Here is a 20,381-nt window from a genome sequence, read left to right on the forward strand (position 1 = left end):
CAAGGTCATACTTGGAGCAGGAACCCAAGTTTCGGTGCCAGCTTTGCAGGGCAACTGCATAGGGGGCAAGGAGCACAGCCCCAGCACTCAGCTTCTATCCAAGGCAAGGGAAGCATCTGCAAGCCATTCTTGCTCATTTTGCTTTTGTACAAATTCCCATCATCATCCACACTTCCTCAAAATATCAATAACCCCCAATCCCCATCAACTGGGCATCAGCCAGACCAGTCAGAGCATATGATCTCTAAGCCCCATCAGCTATGCATCATTCAAACCATCCAGAACATAGACTCAAGGTGCAGCTGATAGACATACTCCAGAAATAAGTAGTTACCAGTTTACCACGAGGGGGAAAAAAAGAAAAAAAGAAAAGAAAAATAAAAGAGAGAGAGAGATGGGGGGGGGGGGGGGGAGGGGGGAGAAAGGGAAAAAAAAAAGCAAACAAACAAAGCAGCCATAATCAGGATTTCAGGCATGTAGCGGGTACCCTGCCTCACATGAAATGTCTGCCAATTGACTGAAGCCTTATCAGCAAGACTCAGAAAAACAAGTCAACTACCATAGCACTTGGAACAGAATGAGTAAGAAACTAAAGGCAAATGCAGGCTTTAAGTCACTGGACATCACCTCCCCACAACTGTTCTACAGCACCCACCACCCACTGAGGGAAGAACTCCCCGGTCTCTCTGCAGACCCAAGGGGCCATCCCTGTTGGCATTCTTGTGGCAGCTGCATCTGTAGGAGAGTTCACTGCCAGGAGGTAAGCTGGTGAATACTGGAGAAAAACTGCATCCAACTGAAGGCAGTTCTGGTCCCATACAGCCAGGCAGGAGGGCAGCATCCTTGCAGTGAGGGGCGGGAGAAGCATGAAGTCACGCACTCAAAATGTGCCTCGGGTATTATTAGGTCCCTGGCTTATGTCAAGCACTTGGGTTATGCCACTGTGGCAAATTGCTGTTCAAAGCTGTGCCAGCCCTTGTCTCTGATCTCTGCCAGTTCTGCATGAACTATTTTGCCTTGCTAGCATGTGCTGATTTAAAGATGGGATTCTTGGGAGAGCTGATCCTGCCTTCCCACAAACAGATTTCCCCAGCAGCAGGACCTTGACAACCAGCGCTGAAGCTCTCTGGCAACCACAGCAAATCTCCCAGAGCTCCCACCCCTCTGTTCCCTGGGAGCTTAGGAAAAGTTTACTGCTGTTTTCTTCTCCAGGAGATGGGAAAAAAGCTCCATTGATAGCATAGGGTGTAAGAACAGCTATTTTTCTCCAGTGTCTTGGTTTAAATGTTAGTAAGTTAACCGGGCTTATTTGCGAGGCTCTGGGAACAGATTGCACTGGACTCAGTGCTTTGGCGCGTGCTCCTCCACCATTAGGGAGAGATCAGCCCAACTGCAAAATGCTGCTAAATCTTTATTTATGCCCTGGACCTGGGCAGACTGCATCACACCAGGCTGGTGAATGCTCCAACAAATCCAGGTGGGAAAAAGACAAGGGAATACATCTCCTTCCAGCACGCCCTGGCCAGAGATGAATCCCAGCCACACTGCGCCTGTCATGGCTTATTGTTTAAGTTGCCACTGGAATTAAAAAACAACCCAACATTCCTCGGCAAAGCCCCCCAGATGCAGCAAGGCAAAGTGAAGCTGACTGTTCTATTAACTCCCATCCTGCATCAGCAATTTTCTAAAGTGTGGAAACATTATAATTGACTTTTCTGCTAGTAGCAAAATGTCATTTTTTCTTAATACTTCCTAAGTCAGTAATGCATTTCAAAAGCCTCCAATGCCACTACCACAATAGGACTTACAAATTAGCACATTTTTAGCTTTTCATTAAACACAATACCAAAAAAAAAAAAGAGAAAGCCTCATCATATTAGGGTTTCTCTCCTCATTATTGAAAGTACTGCTACTTTGGAACTTCGGGCAGCAAATTATAATGCACTCAGCCTGGGTCCATTGTAAATCAGGGCTTCAAAAAAGGTGTCACGTAGTTGGGCCCTCTTTAAGCACTGAAAATATTGGAGTCTATTTGAAAACGCCTTATGTAGTCTCTCACTAGCCTTGCAAATCATCACAGCACCAAGTAGAGCTTCCTTTTATTTTTCTGCCTCATAGCATCAAGTCATTTCTATTCCAACCAGAAAAAGAGGATTATTTCTTGCTGCGTTTTCAAAAAAAGCTCTACACCTAAGATAACAAGCTGCATAAAATCACCAAATCATTTAGGGCTCTTGTTCAGCTTTGCAAGGCATCCATGGGGCTGTCCTCTTCAAAGGAGAGGGGGTTTCTCCAGCTCGACCCCTGGCTTGCTGCCCTGAGATGCTCCCAGCTGATGATGCTTTTTTAAAGCTCAACCACTGCCATGGCACAATCAAAGACCCATGATGCCTACACGACTCTGGCTAATTCCCAAGCTCTGCACTGAAAGGCTGCTACTCTGGGAGGACACTGCAGAGGATGAGCTGTTTCCTTTGCAGAGAAGCCCATTGTTGCTTACTTCTGCCTCCTGCAAAAGCACCAAATGCAACATTGGTGGGGTTTTGGCGTTACAGCCCTCAGGTGGAGTCCTCTTTCTTGGCAGGGAGGGGAAAATACCATGTTAACCTGAAAATACCCATTGGGGAGCAACTCCTCCTACTGGGGGGAGTTGGTGAGGCCACGTGTGTAGCTATGGTGCCACCTCATGCCTCAAAATCCTGCCTCATCCTTACATCATGTTCTCTGGCCCACATACAGAGATACCTTCATCCCTAAGCCCCTCAAGCAGGGCTCTGCCCTGAGTCAGCATTTCATTTACGTTCACAAAGCCACCCCTGCTCCATCGCCAAGATGATTTCCCAATCCTGCATGTTCCTGGCCCAATGATGACATGCCACACCCCCAAGCAGCAACAGTGATGAAGGCCCCTCACCGGGGGATGGTAGGGGCAGCCCAAACCCTGCACCCCCACATCACCCACCCGAGCCGTCCTCTATGTGCAGTGGGGGAACTTCTTGGTGTGGCAGCTCAAGGCAGGCAGGGGATGAGGCAGAGGGGATGATACGCTGACAACTCACCCCACTGGGAGCTGCTGGTGTGATGGATGGTCCAGGTGCCCCCAGAACCAGCTGCCTCATCCCAGCACAGCAACAACCTGTAATTACAGAGGCAGTGATTCCAGCCTGTACCCCTCAAGTGATGGGAAGCAGGGGGCAGGAATGAAGGCAGAACTAAGCAGGCAAACCAGATGGCTCTCTTGTTGAAGTGCAGCTGCACCAAGGAGAGGTCATAGCCATAATGATTTGGGCCGAGTCCCCACTAATTAAGGCTGACAAGTGAAGTTCAGATGTGTCCACTGCTAAGGAATAAATCAATCCTCCAGAATGGAAATGGCCAACAAGCTGAGTTTGTTCTTCTGCATCCCAGAGGGCAAGTAATTATCTCCATTACATTCTAGTTAGGGTGCACTTGGGAAACACATCTTCTGATCCATAAATACCTTCCTTCCATCACTACATTACACTTTCAGTGTCAAAAGTTAATTTTGCTTGGGAGCAAAACAGCATGGGATGGCATGAAACTGAGCAACAGACTTACTGAAACTCATGGTACCATCCAGTACCTCTACCTCCCACAGCACTTTAGTCCAGAAAAGCCTATTGGATGGCAGTGATGCCCCCAGTGGAAATGGAGTGAATCTGTTTCAGTTTTCATGAGCTTGGAGGAAAGGACTGCAGTTTTATTCCTCAGGGACCTAGCACTGGGTCCTCATGCTATAACCACTTTAAGTCCCTTTGTAGATGGTCAGACTGTGAGTGGTAGTGTTGATATATGGCACATCACAGCCATGGTCCTGCATTATGGACCCTGTTCCCTATTGCTTTCCTCCTCCTCCTCTGCAATTACATGGTCTTTCCTTCTCCCTGGAGATCACAACCTCCCAGGGATGCCATGGTATGACCCACTGGCCACAGGGTATGAAGGTCACTCACCTTGCACCCTCCTGCCTTAGCAGCCATAGGAGAGCATCGACTGCAGCGCTGGATAAACTGGGAGCAAACTTACCTTGTGAGGATGCCATCCTTTCCCAGCCTCACCTCGCCAATAAAAATGCCTACATGACCCAGTACAATTTTTTTGGGTGTACAGAGACACTGCCACCTTGTGCTGCCCCATGAGCCACTTTGGCATGAGATCACATCAGAAAGAAGGAAAAAGTATGAGGAGGAACTTGAGCTCCCCACATCCCCAAATTACTGAAAATTGTGCCCACTTGTACCACTTACAGAGAGGATTTTGCAGCCCAGGGCAGCAGAGGCACCACAGTCCTATGCCTTCCTTTGCCAGAAAGGTTTTAAAGTCTTAGGGTAGAGGGGAGGGGGGAAAAAGGGGGGGAGGGGAGGAAACTTCAACAACAAAAAAACCCACAACCTTTGCAACCCACAAACCAGCAATCTGAAGGGTTATTGCTAAAAATACCATGGTCTCCTTGCTGCTGATTAACAAATGCCATCACCCAGCCTCGTATTGTAAGGAGTCCATGTGATGGAGAGTCAATCTGAGATGGCTTTTCCAGGATGGCACCCAGGGTGACATTTCACAAGCACATTACTAAGGGGTTAAATAATTGGTAGGGGTTCTCTTCACCTTTAAAAGGGGATGCACACCAGGGTTGAATTCACAGGGGATAATTAACACAAGCACAATTCTTCAGCAGGGAGGGGGTAAGAAGGGAAACCTGTTACTTTTAGGTAAACTAAGAGCTATGGTTATGCTATTCCTGTAATTGATGGGAAAAGGGAGGCAAAAGGAAATCATTGCAGTTATGAGGACTGGAAAAGGTTGGAGTTTTATATTGAACTGAATTATTTATGTTTGACAAAGGGCCACTGTAAACCAACATATCCCAGCATACCTTTCCATGTTATACAGAGCTGTTAAAGGGGAATGTTTTGGCACCATTTAAATATTATCTAATTTCCAATAAAAAACAGACAAAATCAATACAGCCTCGGGACAAGTTTATATTTCACCAGGCAGCAGTTTATGAGGAAGAGCTCCAGCAGCAGCAGCTTGGCTGGTTTTGCTCATGCAATTCCATCTGCAAAATTTTTTTTGATGGGGTGCAAAACATGACCCTCCCCACCCAGCACAGAGACAGGCATCTTCTCATGGCATTAATCCCACTATCTGACCCCCTCAGCCAGCCACCAGCCACATAGCTGGACAGCACTGTCACGTGGAGTGGGAGGGGAAGCACTGGAAATATAAACATGGGGACATTCCAGTGTCAGGTTGACTGCAAGGTGGCACCTGGCTCCAGGAGAGGCGATTCTACCATCCACACCAGACTTCCAGGCTGGGAATGGTGCCCAGGGAGGACAAGCAAGCATTACCTAGGAGAGCCACCTTCATACCACCATCCTTCCAAGGTAGGCTTGGGCATCTGATGGTTTATCTTGCAGCACAGTGGCCTCACCATTCTTTCTGCAGACCTCTCTCCTTCCCCTGCTAGCAGGCATAGCATCCCCTCCCCGTGGCTGCTGGGTGCCAAGGGGAACACAGCCATGACAGGGAGATTCACCACTTAAGCTGCCTTGTTTTAATTATTTCAGGGGGGTAAGAGGAGGTGTAAGCTTTAAATCAGTCACTCATTGCAACCCACGCTTTGAAAGCAGCTGGAGGAGGCAGTGCTGTAGGCTGCTGGCCCTCAGGCTCCTTCGTTGCACTGGAAAATTCCCTGGGAAAAAAAATAAATAAATAATGCCATTTTCCACTGCTGGAGGGCAGCTGTAAATTATGGTGGCAATGCCAGGAGCTCTCGGCATGGGCACATCTGGACTTGCTGGGGGGTTTAAGGCAGCCTCACAGCTTTTGTGAGCCAGCAGTGCAGGTTATTATAGGCTGGAATGTTCCTGTTGTGAGGAGCAAGTTGTTATGTGGCAGCTTAGCATAGGGAACAAGCTTGTGCTGAAGTCATTTTGCTTCTGCATGCTAGGAATGAGTTTTCCTTGTAATGTGAAGCCAGTGCAGACAATTTAAGTCATTATTAATAGACACACTTTATCCGAGTAAGTAAAATGCTTAATGTTTTGTTAAATGAGGTGTACTCTGCAAACAGTTGTATGCAGGGAGAAGGTTAAGATGATACCCCTGCGTTAGAGATTAATAAGTGTGAGGCTACTGCTAATGAAGGGCTGACCCTTGCCAATGTTTGGGGCCCAGTTCTGTGTGGGAATATCTCTAATGAAGTAAGGAAACATAAGGATGATCCCAGGTTGTGGGATCAGGCCCTTGGAGCCTCAGGGTCTTGAGGCATAAGGACCAGGATGGTGGGAGAAGAGATGATGTGCCCAAGAGCAGACAGTGGCAGAGGAGAGGATAGGACTGCAAGGTCCCAGCCTTCCCCAGCACTCAAAATTGCTGCTCAGATGTGACAAGTAGCTGATAAGCAGTTAAAAGTCCCCTGTTTTCCTTACAAACCTAACTAAGGACTTCTCCAACTCTCCTGGCCAGCCCCAGGATGCTCTGTAGGTGTCCTGGCTGCCAGTTCCTGTCAGCAGTAAATCACTCCTGTTTGTAGGCCAGCATTCCCCTTAAAATCAGAGGTATCCTTTCATCCTGACATCACTTTCCACTCACCAGTGGAAAAAGCACTTGACTTGGCTGGCAGGAGCTCAGGCTCATGCGTTTGTGTGCCACTCAGCTACAAGAGGACTTGCTCCTGCTGCTTTTGCTGGCCCTGACTATTTTTAGCCTGCTCTGTCAGCAGTGCTATTAATCCTGTCATTCCTCTGACCCAAGAACTGAGTGTTATATGCAAATAAATGCTGATTAAAAGGCTGGCAAGAAGGGGTCACAGGGTATTTCAACACACTCTCAGTGACAGTGTAATGCCATGCACACACACACACGCACAACCCCTTGCAAAATTAGCTTCTGTCTGTCCAGGAAGGTCTAGACTCCCTGCTAAATATACCCACACCCAGCTGGCAGGGTGAGAGGTGCTCCGTGCCACAGGAAGGCAATACCCCTGGCAGGTGAAGGAAGGCTTCCTCCATGGCACTGTGAAAATGTCACAGGGTACTAATGAGCAGCAAGGGAAAGCGAGCCAGGGCTGTGAAAATACAACCCAGGATAAGCCTCTGTGGAAAGCAATCCCAAACTCTGCCACTGCCTGGGTCTCCAGACCTCCTCCTGCACCAGCTCAGGGACCCCAGAGAATAATGAGGCTATTTTTGACACTGAAGCAACCCTTTGAGGAGGTGGTTTGGTTGACATGAGAAGGGAGAAAGCACACAGCAAGGAGGTAGCAGCAGAGTGGTAACAACAAGCGGTAAAAGAAGAGAGAAAGACAATGCAACTCAGAGGGTCAAACCAACCAAGCAGTTGTGGACAAGTGGGAAGCACAACCTCGGGCTCAGGGGGAGAAAGAAAATGGGAAAGACCACGTAGGTTGACCTCAAATTAGATCCCACTGTGGATGCTGTTGAACAATGTCCTCAAAACAGAGGGTCTTTTACACAAGGACCCCAAGTTAGACACCCCCAGCTCAACACAACCTTACCCTGGATGGATACACTGTGGTGTTTTTGCACCTTCGTGTTCTTCCCCTTGTCTCTTGGGCCAGGTAACTGGATGTCACCACAGCCATGCCAAGGAAACTCACAAAGGAAGTCTTGCAGAGGTAAAAAACCAACACTTTCTCAGAGCAAGAGTCTGGCAGGCAGGACCTGACTAAATTGGTTTTTTTCTTACTCTCTAAATGTTAGGCACCATTTTCCTCTCAACTTAAAGACCCAGGTCCCAAAGGGCTGCCTGCAATTAAACCAGCCAATCGAATCCAGGAGGTGCTGCTGCAACACAACCCAGTGACCATTTGACCTTCATTGTATCGCGTGCCCATCATCATCTGACCCCGCTGGAGTTATAAATACAATAACAATAGATCCTTAACTGGGTTATAATTAGACAATGAACCCAGGAGAATGGAAACAATGAACTATAAAAGCCCATCTACCCTCACAGTGAGGACCTACACACACAGAGAGGAAGGACTGGAATGGGCGAGTTACCAAGACTGGTGAGAGAAAAGCTGCAGATTTCCCTCAAAGTGGATTCGGAGCATCCTCTAACGCCTCACGCTCCTGCCACCAAGTATTACATGGCCCTGGTCACAGGAGACCTGAGAAGCCTCGAGGTCCTGACTGACCGATACTATCGAGATGTCAACCTGGTTTTTGAGATCAGTACAAATGAGCTGGAGTGGCAGGTGAAAAGCCAAGCATCTTATGGACTCTCAGGTACTCTTCCTTTCAAGGCCAGTCAATTAAAAAATAAATAAATGGGTATTTACTAACCCTACATAGGAGGGTTGCAGGATGTTTCAGTGCCTAACAGTGCTTTTATAGAGGTTGCTCCTTTCTGGGTAGCTGGCCATGCCCTGCCCAGAGATAGTCAACATTTTCTTTCATTATTTTTTAATCTTCTGCACATTCTAATCCACTCCTGGGGCAGGGAAACCTTAAAAGTGTGTGTCCAGATGATTTTTTCAGGCTGGTACAGGATGTTCAGTGCCTTGAGCGTTCTTGCAAGAGTGCTCACAGCCCAAATTCCCCATGCAGGGGGTCAGCCTGATCCTGTCTGGGAAGAAGATGCTCCCAGAATAGTGATATCCGGTGCCTCCTGACCCTGGATGGTCCCAGGCGCTCGCTACATACTGTTTAACTATTTATGGGCCCAAAGGTCCCAGAGCTGCCAAAAAAAGCAGTGCCTTCCTCCATCTGAACCTAAACCCATGTCCAGCCCTGTATCACCCTCCCAACATGCTCCCACCTGTCTTGAGTGCCTTCAGGCCCAGCCCCCAAAAAGACAGGTTTTTAACTCACTGGGGTGCAGATGGAGAGTTTGTGAGCTGCCTTTTAGCACCTGACAGCAAGGTCTGGCACAGGTCCCCTGTGCAGCTGCTGGTTGTGGACAGGATTATAGAATGGTTTGGGTTGGAAGGGCCCTTTAAAGTCCATCCAGTCCAACCCCTCAGCAGTGAGCAAGGACATCTTGAACTAGATCAGGTTGCTCAAAGCCTGATCCAGCCTGACCTGAAATGTTTCCAGGGATGGGGAATCTACCACCTCTCTGGGCCCCTGGATGGGAATGCCACTGAGCCTAGTCCCTGGTGCAAAACCTGTGGGTCCCCAGCTGTGTCAGCCACACTTCCTGCTCCCCACAGGGCTGTGGTCACTGGAGTACAAGCGGGAGGTGACCACCTCGCTGTGCGTCGCCGCCCGCCACGGTCATACTGCCTGCCTGCGCCATCTCCTGCACCGACAGGCTGACCCCAACCTGGCACCAGGGGGACTCGGGCCCCTGCACGAAGCCTGCCTGGGGGGACACACTAACTGCGTGGAGCTGCTGCTGGAGCACAAGGCTGACCCTGACCTGCAGAGTGATGAGGGCTTGGCCCCGCTGCACCTCTGCACAACCCAAGACTCCTTGGGGTAAGAAGATTCTCCCATCAGCATCCTCTGCTGACAACTTCACTTTGCCGCCCCTGCATGCAGCCTCCCTTTATTTTGCCTCTGCAGGGTGCAAAAAAAGATGCCATAGTCCTCACTAAGGTGTTCCACATGCTCCCACATCTCCCAGCTCTGTTGGCTGTTGCAGCAAGTACAGCAGAGCCAAAGAAGGACATTTTGGCACAGGTTTCCTTCACACGGACAGGAGCAGCCCTGCCTAGCTCTAAATGTTTTTTTTTCTTCCTCCTCTTTTCTGATAACTTATCCTGAAAAGAAAGTGTCCTGCATTCCCAAGAAATGCTAGGGATGATTTCCATCATGAGGCACATAACCTCCTCAGCCCGTGCCAACCCCATCCTTGAAGGAGGCTAGTGCCAATCAGGGCACCTCTTCCTCCCAAAATCCCAGTCCCAGGGCCATAACAAAGGGATAGGGTCTACGGGAAGGAGAGCAATCCTCCCACCTTCTTGTTCTGCACAATCTATGTATGGGTTCTCCACAGTTTACAGCCAGGGCTCAGGCTTGGCCACATGTGACTGCTCCTTTCTCATCCTAGATCAGCATCAGTATCATACAGAGACGAGCACAAACCTTGTATTTCAGAAAACTAAGCTTCCCACATGTGCATATATGCCTCAGTAGGACTTTAAGTGCCTGAATCATTAGACCTAGAAAATCTAGAATTTTTTTTTTTTTTTTTTTTCTATGAAGAGCTCACCTCTTGATATTCTGACAGAGCTGCTTAGGGCTGTGGTGAATTTCATTGCCTGCCAGCTGCAGTGAAAATCCACCTCAGCTTCAATCTTCTCCCCTTTAAGCAGGCAGCGAGCTTAACTGAAGTGGGTGATGAAGGCAAGGTTCCCACTGCAGGTCCCAGGTATCAGGAAAAGAGGTCTGCAAAAGAAAAGCAGCCAGAAGGGGAAAGGTTTGCAGGTGTAAATATCTCAAGCCTGGCATATAAACAAGAGACCCTGTGAGACAACCAAAAGTCAGACACTAAACAAATTTTGTTTCAGCCAAAAAATCTATGGACTAATCGAACACATCCTTGCTGTGATAAGGATTGGAGGGAGTGGGATGGGTAAGGGAGGATGCTGCAAGCAACTCTCATCATTGATAAGGAGGCAGTTTTAATTCCTTCACCCACACTCACTTTTGACCTTAAAGTCTTCAGTCTCCAAACCCCAAGCCATCCTAAAAGCCCCCACAGGGGTTATTTAAGCTTCACCAATGAGCTCTCACCCTACAGAGACAGGGCAAAGAAACATCCTGGTGCATGGAGAGAACTTCACGGCCTACAGAAGTCCAGGCATCCCAGTTTTAGCCAGGCGCTTCCCAGCTTGGTAAAAAAATAAATATTATATCTATGTATATTAAAAATGAGCTGTTATCACCAATGTACATGTTATTTCTCCCAGAAGGATGGAGAGGGATGGCAGGTGAGCCAGCAAACTGCAACACAGTGATCAGACAGACACAACGTGGAAACAGCTGAGTTATAAGCCCTTGAATATTGGAGCTTTATAATGGAAATGCTGAGAGACCCTTAACTATGCTCCCTAGCTCTACGGGGGCTTCTACAATAACTAAGCCAACTCCCTTGAAAGATCAAAAAATTAATAGACATTTCAGACAGGTTTTGAGGTTTCGACCACTGCTTTTCAATTGCAAAGACTTTGCTAAAGTTAGAGGCTGAGGAGGTCAAGCTTCAGGTAACACAAACATGTCCTCTTTGATTAGGGGGAGATTACTTTACCTTCTCTCTTTTTTTTATTATTATATTTTTATTTTTTTTTAATCGAGTAGTAGATTTTAGGTCATCCTTAATTTTTTACTGACAACAAAGATCAGGTCATTGACCTACATAGAGAGCTATTTTATTTTTCTCCCTCTCGATAACAATGGCCAGAACACCTATGTGCCAGGTTCTTCTGTATTCCCATATACTCGGCAATTCACCATGGGGGCAGGACTTAAAACCTTTGAGCCTCTCAGTGACTGGGATAAAAAAAAATTATCTGGGCTTCCTTCCAGCCATTTGAGCTTCAGAATCCATGAGATTTCAACAAAAAGGATATCAGAGCTTTAATCTAGGAGCTTTTTGAAGAGATGGGGAAAAAAAAAGTTCCAGTAAAGTTCAGTCTTACCTTCTTCACTTTAGGAGCTGTTCATGCCAACGTCGGCCTATTTAGTAGAGTTCCTCTCCTTGACCTCTTTTTTACAGCGGAGATAATTAACATGGTGGGGTAAGATGAGTCTCTAAATTCACTGCACTCTCTCCCTGGCACTCTCCCGTTTCCCTCTTAAAGCTGGGATGATTAAAGGAGTCTGTCTTTATTGGCACCCCGAAAAAAAATAAAATAAAAATAATTGAAGGGGAGAGAAAGAGTCTGAACCCTCACGGCAGTGCCAGGGGGGAAGAGCAGGCATGGGGCGGTGGGAAGGCACATTGCAGGGATGCAGGATCCATCGTGGTACCCGCAGCAGAAGGGATGGCAAATGCTACCACATTTGTAGAAGAGTCTTTTAGATCTCTGAGTTGGTAAAAGCTCTTTGAAAATCCCAGGTTTCCCATGCAACCAGGGAAAGCCTACCTGGAGACAAATCCTCCAGGGTCTGACTTCCCCAGCATTCCACATAGCAAAGAGGACTTAGTTAAGACAAGGGATTAAAAAAGTAGATGCCACCCCTATTTCCATGCAAATTGATCTTATGGATGTGTGATACCCTTGTGTTCACCTCTTCAGCTTTCTCTGCACCCTGGCAGCTGAAACTAGGGTTGTTTTCTGGTTTCCAGCCTTTGGCTCTGTAGGATAAGAGATAAATGGTGGGATGAGCCAGCGTGGGAGGAGAGATCTTTTGGCAAAGCACTGGAACAGGCTGCCCAGAGGGCTTGGGGAGTCTCCTTCTCTGGAGAGACACAAAGCCCACCTGGGCACAATCCTGTGCAATCTTCTCTAGATGACTGCTTTAGCAGGGGTGTTGGTCTAGATGATCTCCAGAGGTCCCTTCCAACCCTTACCATTCTGTGAATCTGTGAGAGCGAGTCCAAGGGGCTCCATATGAAAAACAAGGTAGTAAGGGAGTGAAGGGAAGAGCTGTCAGCTCAGGGAGACAGCATGGATTTTACTTAGGGGATGTTAGATGAGGATAGTTTGTCATGGGAGTAATTAGCAGGAAACAGGAGGCAAGCAGGAAGGCAGGTAACTAGAAAGGAACGTGATCAAGGTAACAAGGCTCCCAAACACCAGGCACAAGGGCACTAACAAGCTGTTGGTGGAACTGGCCCTGTTGCCCTCTTCCAGCACCAGCCCAGACACACTGCCCTTTTGGCTGTGGGATATAAACATCACTACAAATTAAAAAAAAAAAAAAAATATTTAAAAAATCATAACTTTCAAAAGCCAGCATTTAGCATCATCTAGTACTAAGCCTTCTCCTCTGCTCCATTTAGCATTGCTCAAATGTAAACCTCGGAGCGTTTGGAGCCATTGTTTTGGAAACTGATCCCCACACCAGGGAAAACCACCTCCTGCGTGGGTACTGAGTAGAAAATTGAGAGCCCAGGAGCAAACACAGAGCAAGGCCTGAGCCCAGTCTTCGGAGAAGCTGCTCCCTGAGCTGGTCTGACACAACAAGGGCTCATACAGATGAGCATCCACAGCTTATGAGGCTTTGGCAGAGAGGCGGTGCGAGCAGCAGTGCTCCTGGGAAGGAGTTCACACCATGGCAGCAGAGTGGACCCTGCACCAGTGTGCATTGCCATGGTTCACCTGTGGGCTTGCAGTGCCAGAGATTTTCATCTTGTAAAGAAAAACAGGCTTCACTTCTCCTTCTTTTAGGAAACTAATCCTTGCATTCAGAGACAGGTTTGGAGAAGGCTGCTTTTCCAAGAGGGATCAATCCTGCAATAAATTACAAAAACAAACTGGGAGATGGTCACTGGGATGCCATGAAAAACAATGAAGGACAGGATAGAAAAGCCCTGCTCCAGACCCAGGGAGTGTGAGGGGGATAAATAAAATAAAAAACACACCAAAACAACCCACCACAGATTTTTTCTTAAGAAAACTGAGAGCCTCAGCTTTGGGAGAGGAATTTTCCTGCTGCCTTGGCTGCCCCAGCCTCCTGCTCCTCCTGCTGGTTATTTATCACATCCCATTTCAAGCTAAATCCCTCTTCACCATTTTTCATCCAAAACAGAGCAGCATTCTACTGGGATGGTGGGAGCCTTCCTGGCAGAGAGAGGGCAAGGTGCTGGGCACATCGTGCCCAACACTGCACCCACATCTGTTCCAATTCTATTGATGAAGGAAGAAAATAAAACCCCAATCATTATATCCTGTTTATTTGAGCCAGGACCCTAGTGCAAAGGAAACCTGTGGTATTAACACCAGTTATTATAAATTCATGTGCTTTTAACATAGTGAGTGGCTTACCCAAAAGAAGAGACATGTGGGTGTGATACCCATCACCCACAAAGGGGCAAAAAAGGGCTTCAAAATTAGTTTCAACCAGTAAAAATTAGGCAGAGCTGGGTGTCAGGGTGGCTCTGTGAGGGTATTGCTGCAATCAGCAAGCTTCTCAGCCAGGACACTGGTCCCCAGCTGGATGGAAAACAGACTGGTTTGCTTTGCCACCCTATGTCTGAACTTGTGCTGATCTAAACCCATGGCTTCTTGTAATATTCCCAAAACCTGGAGACAAGCCCTCAAAAAGCCCTAAGCAATTGCTGAGCCTTATTTAGTGGGATTTTAAGCAAACAACATGATGAACAACATGATGTCCATAAAAATCAAGCGAGAGGCTAGGAACACTGGTGGGATTTTACATCATGTGAGTTCATGGGCTGAGATTGGGGGGTAAAATAGGGGCATATAGCCATCAAACATGAACAGCATCTACCCAACACTTGCTGATGCCCCATACATCCAAACAGGAGGCTCCACACCAATCCCATTAACTGGAGAAGATCATCTCTTATTTATAGCCCCTCACTAACTTTCCCTCTTTGCTGAGGGAAGAGTATCCAGGGAGAAATTTCAATATAGACTGATTTGGGTTTCTTCCAAGTTCAGCCATTGGACTTGATAATAAATAAGAACAACCTATCAGGAAAATAGGATCTGGAAAGGATGACATTTCCACTCTGGAAATCTCTCTCTGGTATCTGGGATGGCTAGCAGGAGGCCGCATGGGATTGAACTCATTATACTGAATTCCCACCCCACTCTTAGTGAGAGAAAACCCCATGGCAGAGCAAGGGGGCTGGGCTGGAGGGGCTGAGCACAGCTCTTGTCATTGCCAGGCAACCCGTAATGTACCACCCTTCACCTGGAGTTTATGGGCATGAGAATATTCCCTCTGTCTCACCTGTGCAGAGAGAAACCTTCAGCCCCGGCTCTCTCCATAAATAGACCTTGCCAAAAACTGGCTTGGGCTTGTGCCCAGGGTCTGTAGGCACAGCTGTCTCCTTGTCTGGGAAGGAGCAGAGATGTTTCAAGTATGATCTATTGAACAATAATAATAATAATTTTTTTTAATAATTATTTTTAAAGGGGAAGGGATTTTTCTCCAGGACTAGGCTACCGCATGTTTTACAACCAAGTTGTAAAACATTTTTCCCCATCTTTGCCCACAAAACCATGCCCTGGTTTGCCCCAGATATACCATTTTAGGGTGCCAGAGCTATCTGTGACATTAGGATTAAGTTAACCCAGAGAGGTTTGAAAAGAGTCATTATAATTAGGGCTACAAATTCCCTGCTGCCAAGGACAGACAAGACCACTAAAGACATGACTGAGTCATGGTGTGATTTCCTCCAGCCAGAGACCCCTCCCAGTAAAACAAAGAGCAGCAGCAGACAGCAAGTGCCATAAAAATCTCAGTCAGACAAGCCATTACTTCTGAAAAGGATTCAGCAACTTTTAGAGTGAAAAAGGAATTGTAAAGTAAGGATCTGAGGATCTGGGGGCTAGCACAACCCCATGCTCATTCTGCTCACTCATAACTGTATCCCCAGCAGAGACCTTGAGTAGCAGATGCCTCCAGTGGGGTCCAGTGTAGGCTGAGAGCACTTGGGATCATTACACCTGCAAAGGCTGCAGAAACAGCCTCTCCCCACACATCTTGCAAGACTTTTCCCTGACAAACTCAGGCTCGATATGCATTGGGAAAGCAGCCTGAGGAGGTATTTCCAGATCATTCACCAACAAAGACAGTGAATGTCTCACCAGCTCCCATCAAACTTTGAGGGAGGTGATGCCATAAGTGCAAAAAGATTCAAGTAGATTATTATTACTACTACTATTTTTAAATTGTTATTTTCCTCACATATGTTATCATTCATCTGTACCAGGTAAAAATAAACAGTGCCCTGGTAACATTCTTTCACCTTAGGGCTCCTCTTCTTCCCAATCCGACATGCTAAAGGGAGCAGGCTGGGTCTCCATTACCCCACATCTTCCCTTAATTTTGCTTGTCTATCAGCCCACAATCTCATCTGGGGCTCTGAGTGACACCTGAGCTAAAAAAAAAAAAGGGCATATTAGAGAAAAATAAAATAGGCAAGGGTGTGATAAAGGTTAATATACAACTCTGCAACCCAGCCAGTCACTGCTGAGGCTTCCTGTAGGTGGGCTCTTCCCAGCTCCCCAGCAGCATCTCTTGGGAAATAAGAGCTGGCCACGTTTTCAAAGTCTTACTTGGGTGATATGTGGGTCTGACCTTCCCTCTAAAAAATTATCTCCTCCATGCTGCAGTGGTGAATTCAGCCCCATGCACTAACCTGGCTGCCAATAGCCCTGCCAGGGCAGTGACATTGAGCCGTGCTGGCCCCAGCAGCTCCCGGCAGGAGGTGGAACAGTCACTCTGATTCACTTAGACTGGCTGATCACATCCAGTTACCAACAAACACCAAGGAAAATAACAGAAACCCACCGGGGCATACCAGGCATCTTCAACCCTCCTCTGTTGTCAGAAGAATGCAGGCAGAAACCTCTGATGGGAACCAGTGTCTCCACCTTGCAAAAACCACAATGTTCCTCTGTAATCACACAGAGTGATGTTGGAGGGAAGAAGAGGTGGGAGAAGCATTTGGAGATGGAGAGGATTGCTTACCTTGATTTGTTCCTCCTGGGAACTGCAGGTGCTGCCACTTCATCATCAGATGTCAAACAAGCCAGCAAAACTGTTTCCACAGGCTTCAACCATCTGCAAAGGTGTTTCTTTTCAGGACAGGCAAAACCCACAATACCTTAGTCCTCTGTGGGGCAGGAGCCCAATACAAGTACTTGGGTCCCTTGCCAGGAGAAGAAGAATACATTTTTATACCTAAGCAAACCCACACTGAACTCTCCTGCTGCCGAGAGGCATCACTAAAGCTTTCCCTCCATGTCAGCTTGGTCCCAGCACAGATAAAACTGGAGACAGCAGTTTAGGATGGTTTCAGATGAGAAGCTCTGTGGATGTCAGCCAAGGGGTGGGATTATATAGATCATTTCCTTAATACCCCAGGGCTGCGCCCATACTGGGAGATTAAACTGCAGCTGACAGATTGATGGCATGAAAAGGCCCATCACCCTATGTTTCCTCATCATGGACAGATGATGCCCTCACCATCTGGGACAAACCCTGCTCGTATAGCTAACATTGGGCACTGCTGGCACTGCCTGGCCACTGGCACAGCCAGGACAAAGATTACCAATGCTTAGTGAGTCTGGGATGGTCAAGGCGATCAAGGTAGTCAAGGATGGCCATTCATGAATCAGAATGGTCAAGGCAAGAGGGAGACATTGCCCAAACCATCATCACCACCACCACCATGGTGGGCACCAGGACATAGAATCACCCTACCCAATCTCTGCTGCTCCCTCCCAAAAGCCTGGAGTGCCACAACCCCTGTTGGAGCCCACCACTATTCTGACCTCCATTCTCACCCTATGCCACCTCTAACCTCATCATCCCCCATGGCTCCTATTCCAACCCATGCCTCCCAGACTCCATCCAGGCAGTGCACTCTCCAGCATCTCCATCTCTTTGCAGATGTGCCAAGCTCTTGCTGGGACATGGAGCCTCTGTCAACTTGGCCAGCGAGGATAGTGGAGAAACAGCCCTGCATGTGGCAGCCAGGCACTGCCTCTGTGACCATGCCTGCCTCTACCTGCGCCACGGGGCCCATGTTGATGCACGCAGCACACGGGAGGAGACAGCCCTCAATGTCCTTTGTGGGCAGGCTCCAAGCACCGGAGAGGGCTGTCTGCAGCTTTGTCAGCTGCTGGCTGCCCACAGCGCTAACATTGATGCCTGGGATGTGACACGGAGGAGCCCCTTGCACAAGGCATGCGGGGCTGCCAATGCCATCCTGGTGCGCTTCCTCCTGCAGTGCGGGGCCGATGTCAACGCCATCGACTACAGCGGTGTCTCCCCGCTCTGCTGTGTGCTGCAGAGTGCTGCCTTCAAGAGCGAGCTGCAGCCCCACCTCACCGTCCAGCTGCTGCTCAACCATGGCTCCCAGAGGATATGGCCCTCTGCCTTTGTCAAGGTACCAGCTCCAAAATAACACCTCTACATCCCCTCACTCCTGGGATCTTGCAGTTATAGACTGTTCAGGTTGGAAAAGACCTTTATAGTCATCAATTCCAACTGTTAATCCAGCACTGCCAAGTCCACCACTAAACCATGTCTCTCAGCACCACGTCTACACATCTTTCAAATCCCTCCAGGGATGGTGACTCCAGCATTTCACTGGGTGGACTGTTTCAGGGCCTGATAGAGCTTTCAGTGAAGAGATTTTTCCCAATGCCCAATCTAAACCTCCTCAGCACAACTTGAGGCCATTTTCTCCTGCCCTATCAATTAGGGTCAGGATGCTTTAGGAAATAAAAAGCTGGTGGGTTGGGGGAATTCAGGGAAGTATCCCTGCCCAAGTACGAGTGTTGGCAATGCTACTGAGGATGATGGAAATGAAAACACGCACATGATGCGACAGCAGGCAAAAGCAGGTAGAGTGAAGGGCAGGATGGAGTGAACATGGATGTGGGAAACCAGGACCATGAATTTTTACCTGCCTGGGGATGTCAGAGACAAGCTTGGTACATTAACCTTATGACTCAATGTTTCACTGATTTTACATCAGAGAAAATGATATCTTGGCTTATCACACCCAAGCCAAAAATGTAAATAAAAAATGAGGGCTGCATCCAGATGAAGAAGTGCCAGAGCAAGGCAGGTCTTCCCACTGCTTCACAGATGGAGAAAGAACTCCAAAGAATGCTGGGATAAACCCTATGCCTGCCTCATACTGACACAATACTGTCCTAGCCTGGCCTGTGGTGGGGTGGGAAGAAGCCTGGCTGCAGCACATGGACACTACCTCTCTGAGCCATGTATCTCTGTCTGAATCCCCCCATTGCCCTCAAGTAGGTGCTGAATTCTTGTGCAGCCATCCCGGAGGTCATCGAAGTTCTCTTCAATTCATACTCTCAAATTCCTGTATCTGAGAAGTGGGTTGAAGCTGTACCAGAGGAGGTGTTTCAGGTGAGACAAAAAGCCCCAAGGAAAGACTTTTACCCACCAAGAGTGTTTTTTTTCCCCTACTCAAACTTCACTTGAGGGGGTGGGGTGGGGGGGACATAGTCCTCAGAACAGCACCACACACCCAATTCATCTCAGCAGCTTTGCATGCCTTTAGCTCCATCAGCACCAAAACCTCTGTTCCTGTCCCTGGCTCACAACAAAATACAGTACCAGCATCTAGAAGCAACCCCGGAGCCAGACCATTACCCAGCAGGAGCCCACACCACTAATTTGAGATTTATAAACCTTGTCTTCAGCTGTGCAACTTGAATGCTCTCAGATGGCTACCTTGTCCCAGAAGACCTTTGGCTAGCTTGGCTGCAAGGGTGTCAATATGGTGAAATACAAATAAAACCCTTCAGTGAATTCTAGGGGGTGGGGAAAATTATTTTCATTCCCATTCCCTGGGAATGAAACCTTAGGGAAAGGTTGAGGGAGCCCAGACTAATCCTGCTTTGCTTCTCTGTCTTAGAAACAAGTAGGTCTCTTCTATGTCATCTCTAAGGCTTTCTGCAGGAATGCTGCTGCTGCTAGGTGTGAAAGCATCCTCCCCAAATAATGTCTGCAGTGGGGCTGGGCTTCTTCAAATGCACTTCCACAGAAGAATTCCTCATCTAGCCTTTGCTTGCAGGAGCCACAGCAACACATGGACTCCTAAGCCACAGGCAATGCACCACCAATGGGTTTCTTATCTTCTCCCCATAGATACTAATCTCAGAAGTGTCTCTGGCTTAATCAAGACAAAAATAAAAGCAACCAGTGCTAATGTTTTTTCTTTTCCCCCTCTCTCTCTCTCAGCAACACCAGCCCTTCTATGAGTCCTTCTTCCGGGTGGCAGGCACAGTCCGGTGCCTGCAACATTTATGCCGCTCTGCCATTCGGAAGAAGCTTGGCAGCAAATGTCATTGCCTTATCCCCTTGCTGCCTGTGCCCAAGACTTTGCACGATTACCTGATGCTGAAACCTGAAGGAGTCATGCTTTGAGGGGCCAAGAGGAGCCAGCTGAGGTCCACCATCCAGCTTTTCCTTCCCTTCTCATCCCTCGACAGCATCCATTTCTGTCAGCTGAGCCAAGGAGCACCAGTTTTCATGATAGATGGTTGTTTTTCAGGGATTTATAACATAACTAAAATGTGCTTTCAGCTGTAACTTTGTATAGATTTTTTTCTAATTGTGCTTTAAATAGATTATAAAGAGTAATAAAATGATTAGTAGCTGTTACAGGCGCAAGCCACGGATATGAATAATACTCATTATAAAGGATCTCTGCAAAGCAGCAGGGCTCCTCAGGTGTGCAAAGGCAAGCAT

At 47.8% G+C, this 20,381-nt stretch overlaps 1 protein-coding gene across 1 annotated transcript; it reads left to right on the plus strand.

Annotated features, from left to right (window-relative positions):
• Positions 1-5,287: 5,287 nt before the first annotated feature.
• Positions 5,288-20,057, plus strand: ASB18 (ankyrin repeat and SOCS box containing 18). The gene is made up of 6 exons (XM_068137782.1): positions 5,288-5,414; positions 7,755-8,285; positions 9,212-9,479; positions 17,541-18,039; positions 18,921-19,034; positions 19,872-20,057. The coding sequence occupies exons 2-6, from the start codon at positions 8,045-8,047 to the stop codon at positions 20,055-20,057; spliced, it is 1,308 nt and encodes a 435-aa protein (XP_067993883.1). The 5' UTR covers positions 5,288-5,414; positions 7,755-8,044.
• Positions 20,058-20,381: the final 324 nt, after the last annotated feature.

Source organism: Melanerpes formicivorus, unplaced genomic scaffold (assembly GCF_026170545.1).
Source record: "Melanerpes formicivorus ecotype bairdi unplaced genomic scaffold, bMelFor1.0.p_v2 SCAF_5, whole genome shotgun sequence".
NCBI classification, from domain to species: Eukaryota; Metazoa; Chordata; class Aves; order Piciformes; family Picidae; genus Melanerpes; species Melanerpes formicivorus.